The 8,439-nt window shown below is 41.5% G+C and overlaps 1 protein-coding gene across 2 annotated transcripts; it reads right to left on the bottom strand.

Annotated features, from left to right (window-relative positions):
- Positions 1 to 421: 421 nt before the first annotated feature.
- Positions 422 to 5,734, bottom strand: LOC136525377 (probable protein phosphatase 2C 56). 2 transcript variants are annotated; one of them, XM_066518383.1, is made up of 8 exons: positions 5,390 to 5,734; positions 4,383 to 4,510; positions 4,206 to 4,304; positions 3,947 to 4,105; positions 3,446 to 3,532; positions 3,085 to 3,176; positions 1,126 to 1,200; positions 422 to 784 (listed from the first exon to the last, which is right to left on the bottom strand). In XM_066518383.1, the coding sequence occupies exons 1-8, from the start codon at positions 5,638 to 5,640 to the stop codon at positions 653 to 655; spliced, it is 1,023 nt and encodes a 340-aa protein (XP_066374480.1). In that variant the 5' UTR covers positions 5,641 to 5,734; the 3' UTR covers positions 422 to 652. The 2 variants fall into 2 exon arrangements, with proteins under 2 accessions (XP_066374480.1, XP_066374481.1); XM_066518384.1 differs by having other exon boundaries at positions 5,368 to 5,692.
- Between the last annotated feature and the right edge of the window lie 2,705 nt (positions 5,735 to 8,439).

Here is an 8,439-nt window from a genome sequence, read left to right as displayed (position 1 = left end):
ATGCTAGCCCTTCTGATAAAACAAATAAGCCATTCATATGAATTATGAACTCTTTAGGACCCCGGGATGTAAACAAACTATCCTTCAAAAGAAGATACTATCTACGTGCTTTTGGCCTGTTCGTTGGTTTATTTCTGGGCTGATAAACTCGACTGGTGCTGGTTTGTTGTGAGAGAAAAACACTGTTGACTGACTAATAAGCCCTGGCTGAAACCATCAAGCGAACAGGCTGTTTGACCTAAATTCGCTAAAGTTCAGGTTTTAACAATTTGGACATACTACAAATCAGGCCAAAGGGCCGAGAAGGACAGAACAAAAGGCAAGAATCAGCAGTTTGTATCCGTGAATCAAATCACTACAGGAAATCGGAACATATTCTCATCCAAGAACCGATGCAAGAGCAATATAAAAGTGCATAATGATTTGACTAGCTGGTAAAACGTAAAAGTGACTGAAGAAATTTCATTTATACTCATCATTTGAAATGTCTTCCTACAGATCAAAAGAATGAATGCCCGAATCTCTTTCAGGGCTGCTGATGCCTTAATAGCATTATAGCACCCGCAGATCAGGTAAAACCAACTAATATTCTATCTAATAATAAACAAAAATTTGCTACCACCAGGTATCATGTCCGAGTCCTGTAGGACTCCTACTTGTCATGGTGAAATTGCATAACGATGCATGTGATGTTGTCTGTGCTGCGCCTGGAGTAGGCAATTTCCGTCAACTTCACGGCTCCATCCTGAGGTCCATCTTCCGCTTTCAGAATGGCAATGGCATCCTTGTTGACAAGAGATGATAAACAATGATTAACAATGATTAGCGACCGAGCTAATAAGACCCTAAACCATATTAGGTTTAAAAAAACGTGTCTTTGCACTCATGCCAGCATGCGTGTGTCGGTTTGAGACAAAGAGAGTCTATCGGATAGCATGCCCAGTTTAAATAGTCATTAAGGTTTTGTTCATATATAGGATTGCATTGAATAGAACAGAGCAACCTTCCTAAATCCTAAATCATACTAGTAGCTAGGTAGTATCTAATGTCATGCTCTCTTCTCGACCACATAAGCAATACCAGATTACCTCAGTCAACCATTTAAGGTACAATTCAAGGAGATACCTCATTTCGCACAACATCCCAAAGCCCATCAGTAGCAAGAATCAGATATTCCAAGTCACTGCTGACCTCTTCTTCCTGCATTTTTGTATAACATTACCAAAGATTATTTCTAAAAAAACACCTTTCCAGAAGAATATGGTTGAGTGCATGCCAAGACAGTGCATCAAGACTAATAGACTATAATCCTTATCAGAAATTTTAAATGGAGTACTATAATGAGACTCAAACTTGGTAACCTAAACTACAGAATATTACTTCCAGACTCCAGTAGAGCTATGTCAACAGCTTAAAAGATTTCTTCCCTTTTTGGCAAGATACTAGCTCAAAAGGCGGCAAACTTACAGTTCACACTTAATTGTTATATTATTGGTAGAAACCATGACAGTCATGGTTGGTTATCCTGATTCCCAAGTATTTTGCAAACTCCATTGTTTCAATATGAGTACTCTTTCAATATCATTTATTGCCTGGTAATATATCATTTATTGCCCGTACAAGAATTGACTTTAATCTTTGTTTCATCTGAAACCCGTTTCCTTGTCAGAAAAAAATAGTAAAAAACAGAAGAATATATTCCTTTCCACAAATAAAGTCCTTTAACACTTCCCACATCCCACACAGTACCACTAAAACATCAGCAATGAAAACCTTAAACAAACTTCTTCACAAGAGAAACTATGGGCATCTCATCTAATGTAACTAATACCCTTGCAACAACATGAATACTTACTCATGTTCATTAACATATTGATACAAAGGTAGCATCAATATATCAAACTTAAAGAATAAAGGGCAGACTAGTGAAAGTTCTTTTATTTTTCTTTTAGCTTGCTAAATAGACTGGTTTAGTGTTCGAACAAGTGATGGTGACACGGATGACTTCCCGATTAGGATAGGACTACATCAAGGGTCAGCTTTGAGCCCTTATCTGTTTGCCTTAGTGATGGATGAGGTCACAAGGGACATACAAGGGGACATCCCTTGGTGTATGCTTTTCGCGGACGATGTAGTGCTAGTTGATGAAAGTCGGACAGGAGTGAATCAGAAACTAGAGTTATGGCGGGAGAGACTTTGGAGTCCAAAGGTTTTAGACTCACTAGAACTAAAATTGAGTATATGAGATGTGACTTCGGCACTACTACTCGGGAGGAGGAAGATATTAGTTTGGAAGGTCAAGTAGTGCCTAGGAAGGAAACTTTCGATATTTAGGATCAATGCTACAGAGAGACGGGGATATTGATGAAGATGTTAGCCATAGAATCAAAGCAGGGTGGATGAAGTGGCGCCAAGCATCTGGTGTCCTATGTGACAAAAGGGTACCACAGAAGCTAAAAGGCAAGTTTTATAGGACGGCGATTAGACCTGCTATGGTGTATGGTGCAGAATGTTGGCCTACGAAAAGACGACATGCTCAACAGATAAGTATCGTGGAAATGCGTATGTTGCGTTGGATTTGCGGTCATACAAGAAGGGATCGAGTTCGGAACGATGATATACGTGATAGATTAGGGGTAGCACCAATTGAAGAAAAGCTTGTCCAACACCGGTTGAGATGGTTTGGACATGTCCAACGGAGACTTCCAGAGACACCGGTGCGTAGTGAAATCCTAAGCCAGGATAGTAACGTGAGGAGAGGCAAAGGAAGACCGAAATTGACTTGGGTAGAGACAATAAAAGGAGACTTGAAATGATGGAATATACCCAAAGACTTAGCCTTAGATAGGAGTGCTTGAAAAATAGCTATTCACGTGCCTGAACCTTGATTGCTTCTGCTGGGTTTCAACTCTAGCCTATTCCAATTTGTTTGGGACTTAAAGGCTTTGTTGTTGTTGTTGCTGCTGCTGTTAAATAGACTGGTTAATACTATTTCCAGTTCTAAGACCAACCACACCAAGCCTTTTCTAGGTAGCACTAAAGTTCAGAACTACTGAAAGTTTTAATTAAACTTCAAATGTATACCTGAATGTCAGGTTCTGCTGTCACATACTGCTTCAGTAGACGATTGCCGAATGCACGGGACATTGCTAGAATTCCACCAACTCTCCATGTATCTGCAGGAATGCTAATATCAAATGATGAATGACAATACCCAATTAATACTTACAAAGCACCTTCAACCATTTGACAGACAGGAAAACATGTACTGATGCAATCAGATGCCACCCCATTAAACTAACCTAAATGTGAAACATTGAGTTGCTTAAATCATAGGGCCTGTGGTTTAGGCTAAATATTTTGAGGATTCTGAAGAGAATAAAAGGCTTACCCAATTAAGTGGGCTTAAATACATCAAGAGTATTCTAAGGATTAAAAGGCTTACCATCCAATATAACAACACCTCCAGCATCCTGAATTCGCTTCCGTTCATCTGTCCTGTTTGGTTTGTGATCTTTTGACAATGGGACAGCTATATAGCACACAAACAAATAGTACGTTTAATTATTCTTCACAGATAACAAATAAACCAAAGAACGATTAATATTGACAGATTCAGGGTCATGAAAGCTTATCAAGGCAAAATAGCAACATAATGAAGTAGTGGTGCGGTGATAAATTTTCAGTTCAGCAGAGTTTATATTCCCTACTGGCCTACTCGTACGGTTAGAAACAAGGACCACTCCTCTTGATGATGGAAGTACTTTCTTTTCTCAGATACCATTGATGATGGAAGTGAAACAGAGTACTGCTTCAATTGTTTATGCTCCAGTATAATGTATAGAAAATCATAAAACAAATATAATGAAAAAATAATAGTAATTTACAAATGTGAGAAAAGTGGATGCTGTATGTTTTGGTCTTGTCTTTCTTGCTGCCACTTTACCTTTGCCGCCTTTTGAAGCAACAGCACGTGAATCACCAACATTTGCTACATACAGATGATTGCCAATCAGAACAGCAGCCAAAGCAGTTGAACCATCATCTCTAAACGAACTGGATATAGTTTCTATGATATCTCCATCAGTTTCAAGAAATGTTCTGCCTGTGGTTTGCAAAAGTAACAGAAAATAAATGAGTTTGCAGCATTAACAATGATTTCAACAGATGAAAAGACACTGCTAAACAGAAGTAAAACACATTACTTATTGCAAGCTTTGTGTCTGTCAGGAACTCAGGATGCTTCATAAGGTTTTTTAACAGATTCTCCTTCAGATATTCAGCAGCAAGATTTCCTCCATGACCTAATAGATCAAGGCATAAAGTAAAAATGTAATGCACAAGGACTCACAAACTAATGAGGGCAAGACTGAAAATGTTACCATCAAATACTCCAAACAGGTTAACTGGTTGCTCATCAATCTTAGTTAACTTAATGTCATAACAGTCCTCCATAGTAGACCTCCGCCCTATATAGCTTGAATATCCACAGGTCAGCTTACCATCCTCGCTGCCAACAGAGTTATTTGACATTACATCAGTACAAGTAGTGTCTCAATGTAGCAGATTTGAGGATTGAGCAGACAAAGTTGGTATTGCAAGAATAATGAAACTATTAAAGGCTAACACCAAAACAAAATATTAAATGCCAGTAGCTAAAATTAGATATATCCATCTATCATGTCATCCGCATCAAAAAGAAAAACCAAGCTTCCACTAACCAAAAGGTATTAGTTGTATGAATGTATAGAAATTTTAGAGGAAAACTAACATGAGGTTGTATCTCATGGAAACTTTTCTTTGTATCTTATCCGAAGTCACGTAAAACAGGTTCGAAGGCATCGACCCTCGACCCAGGTTCATCAACCCGGGTAGCGTACCACGTTCCTCGACCTCGTCGACCCAGAAACTTTGTGACTATGATCTTATCTCTCTCTCTCTTTGAATTCCTGTTTTCTTCTTGTGTTGCTTAAAAAGGTTACGATGGAAACTTTCCTGCATTTTGAATTCTTGTAGGATTGCAAGTTTCATAAGTCCAAACCAGTGCTGTTCCTATTCCTACATTTTGAGAATCCTGTGTGACAAAGAGGCCCTAAACATTTATTGAGACAAAAGAAAAATAAACTTGTCTGCTACTAATATTCTACGTCATCATCCTAGATTTGCATCTTAATGCCCATCATCAAGAAAATCATTTCCAACTAACAATTTCCTCCTTGAACATCTCGAACATAAGAAGTTTGGACAGCACCACCCTTATCCATCACTAGAATACAGCGATATACCTAGATAAACGTTTACCCATGAAAATGATACTGGCACACATCGATAGCGTTGATTAAAAAAAAATAGACAACATTAACCCACCGATCGGCGCCATTATTACAACCTCTGGAATCCGCCGGTGACCCAGCCCTTGCTCCCCGCCATGGTAGCCTCGCCACGCAGTGGCCCCGACTGTCGCGCCGTCGAAGACAACGAGTGGGGCGAGCCGCGAGGCGCCGCCCTGGCCCCGCCCCTGAAGAGCCCCGCGCGGAAGCCGAGCCAGCCGGCATCCCACCGCTGGCCGCAGGCGCGCACGCGGCGCCCGCCTGCCGCCGCAATGCCGACCAGGCTCCGCAGGGTAGCGGCGCGCGCCATCCTACCCAGCGCCGGGAGGATGCCGTCGGCCCAGTGGCGCCGGCCTATTACGGGTTCGGGAGGGGACGAGGAGCGAGGCGGTGGCGGGGCTGGAGATGGGCCCTGCGAACGGAACGGCGAAAGAGCCACCGGTTAACGAATGAAGTTTTTTTTTTTATCGAAGCAATTACAATTCTTGAGAAATGTCATTACAATTCGAGTATTCTGAAACATGTCATTATAATTCTGGATGTTATTGGTGCTGGCTATTGTCTACGTATATGAATAGCTCGGGCCCACTGTCTGGTCAAGGAAGACATACGTGACTTCCGTATGGACATCGATGCCCTTCTTGCGTGTTACAAGCCGCCGCGTCCTCTCTCCCGTTCATTTCATCCCCCACCCGTGCTCCTCTTCGTCTTCCTCTTCCTTTCTCTAAGAACCCTAACCCTAGACTGTAGCCTCCGGTAGAGATCTTCTGTTGCTGCGACGGCGACCTGCATAGCTGCAACGTTGGTGGTGTCGCGTCTGTGGCTGGTGCATCCATCGGAGGAGATGCATGACCCATGAAGACGACGGGCGAGGTCTTCCTGCATCTGCGCCGTAGTGCTGCGACGGAGATGGAGGACTGTAATAGTAGGTAACGTGTGCGCGTCCCCTGTTATCAGTTTGAGCACATAGCATAGTTGACTTGTGCTTGCCTATTTACACTTCAATTTGGGACTCGTTTTAATTGTTGGTAGGAATGGTATGTTCACGGTAGAGGTTAAAGCACGGTTTCGCTACGAAAGACTCAGATGGTAGGAAATCATACACTAAAGGCACTGTGATTAAGTGAGATATGGAGTTTAGGTCTTTAACGCTTGAACTGTTGGTGTCCAGTATTGCAAATGAATTGAATGTGCCCTCTAACCAGTTACCCACAGTGTGGTTCTTTGATAAAAGACTGCACGAGGATATTAGATTAATTAGTGAAATTCAGATGGTTGATATCTTTGAAATGTACAAGGAAGAGATGGGTTGTCAGCTTGTAGTGGGATTGTTTGATAATGATGTTGAGTTTGATGACCTACAGCCTTTATGTACAATTTTTCCTGAGGTTAGATTTAAGATACCCAACAATGAACCAAATAGTGCTGCTGCTAACAATCCAGAGGCTCCTAAACCTAGTACTGCTGCTACTAACAACTAGAAGCAGATACTAATTTAGAGCCTGAACAAGGTGATGATGTTGATGTAGAGCCTGAGAGGGAGCCTGATATCTTTGATAATCCTGAAGAATATGTTGGAGTTGATGATGAATAAATCTATATTTCAGTTCCTAATGTACAGCAAGCTGCTAATGCACAACCAATTAACCATGCTTATGATTCTGTTGATGCTTACCAATCTGATGAAAATGCTTCTGCTAATGCACAGCCAGTTCCTGAAGAATATGATGAAGCTGATGATACAGACCCTCTTGAGGTGCATGTACTCCATGATCTTGAAGCCATGCATTGATGGGTTCTTAGTTGGTTGCAGACCATTTATTGGTTTAGATGCTTCTAGTCTGAATGGGAGGTATCTTGGGCAGTTGGTTTCAGCTACTAGGGTTGATGGCCATAGTTGGTTGTACCATATTGCCTATGGTGTTTTTGACACAGAGACTGAAGATAACTGAAAGTGGTTCATGTAGAATTTGCACAGAGCTATTGGGGACCCTCTAGGATTGGTGATTTGTTCAGATGCTTGTAAAGGCCTAGAAAAAGTTGTGGGAGCTGTCTTCCCACATGCTGAGAACAGGGAGTGCATGAAGCACTTGTACCAAAACTTCATGAAGCACTACTCAGGTGATGTGTTCACTAACCATCTATATCCTACTGCAAGGAGCTACACAAAAGGCATGTTCAGGTGACACATGAAGAAAATTTTTGAGTTTGCTCCTGATGCAATTGAGTACCTTGAGGAACACCATTCTAGGATTTGGTACAGATGTGCCTTCTCAAAGCGTAGCAAGTGTGATTACCTACCTAACAATATGTCAGAGAGTTTCAATGCACAGATTAAAAAGCTAAAGGGACTTCACCTCCATGAGTTGTGTGACAGGCTAAGAGAGCTCATAATGGAGAAGAGGTACATTAGGAAGAAGATTGCAAGGCAGTGGGAGGATGGCATCCTCCCAGGTGTACTCAAGGATCTCAATGCCATTAGCAAAATTTTGAAAGTAGTCAAGGTTGCAACCTGTGATGATGGCATTGCAGAGGTCACAATATTAGATGACTGGAACAATCAGAAAAGGCACACCGTGGATCTTGAAAACCACAAGTGTTCCTGTAGGGAATGGCAAACAACTGGCAAGCCTTGCAAGTACACCCTGCATGGATTAGCTCTAACATAGGAGTCCAAATCTCTGACTATGTCCATGAGTATTACTCAGTTGCAAAGTTTAGAGCTGTATATGAACAGAGAGTGGAACCTATGCCAGACATGTCCCAGTGGCCTCATTTTGAGCTGAGATTTAAAGTTTTCCCACCATTACTTGGAAGAAGACCAGACATGCCTAAAGTAGTAAGGATAAGAGGTTGCTTGGAAAAAAATAGTACAAAGAAGAAAGTGAAATGTCAAAGGTGTGGAGATTTTGGACACTTTGCCAAGACATGCAAGGAACCTGAGATGGGACCTGATGGTGAGACTGCCGCTGCATTGAATAAAAAGTAAGACTTGTAATGTTTTCATTTTGTATCTGTCTACTAAATAGTGGTATAAAAAATAATTTGTTTGAACTAATGGTGCAGGAAGAGGCTAGCTGAAGAAGAAGCTGGACCATCTCAAGTGAAG

The sequence above is a fragment of the Miscanthus floridulus genome, chromosome 19, assembly GCF_019320115.1.
Source record: "Miscanthus floridulus cultivar M001 chromosome 19, ASM1932011v1, whole genome shotgun sequence".
In the NCBI taxonomy this organism is placed as follows: domain Eukaryota; kingdom Viridiplantae; phylum Streptophyta; class Magnoliopsida; order Poales; family Poaceae; genus Miscanthus; species Miscanthus floridulus.
Note: the sequence above shows the minus strand (reverse complement) of the source record. Positions and strands in the feature narration are given on the sequence as shown.

Bases quoted from the DNA above. Each gene is read 5' to 3' on its own strand.
- LOC136525377 (XM_066518383.1), bottom strand. From the start codon at position 5,640: ATGGCGCGCGCCGCTACCCTGCGGAGCCTGGTCGGCATTGCGGCGGCA. The intron at 3,533-3,946 runs GTAAAGTGGCAG...TGTGCTATATAG, and splicing joins TGCTTCAAAAGGCGGCAAAG to CTGTCCCATTGTCAAAAGAT. The intron at 3,177-3,445 runs GTAAGCCTTTTA...GCATTCCTGCAG, and splicing joins AGGTGTTGTTATATTGGATG to ATACATGGAGAGTTGGTGGA.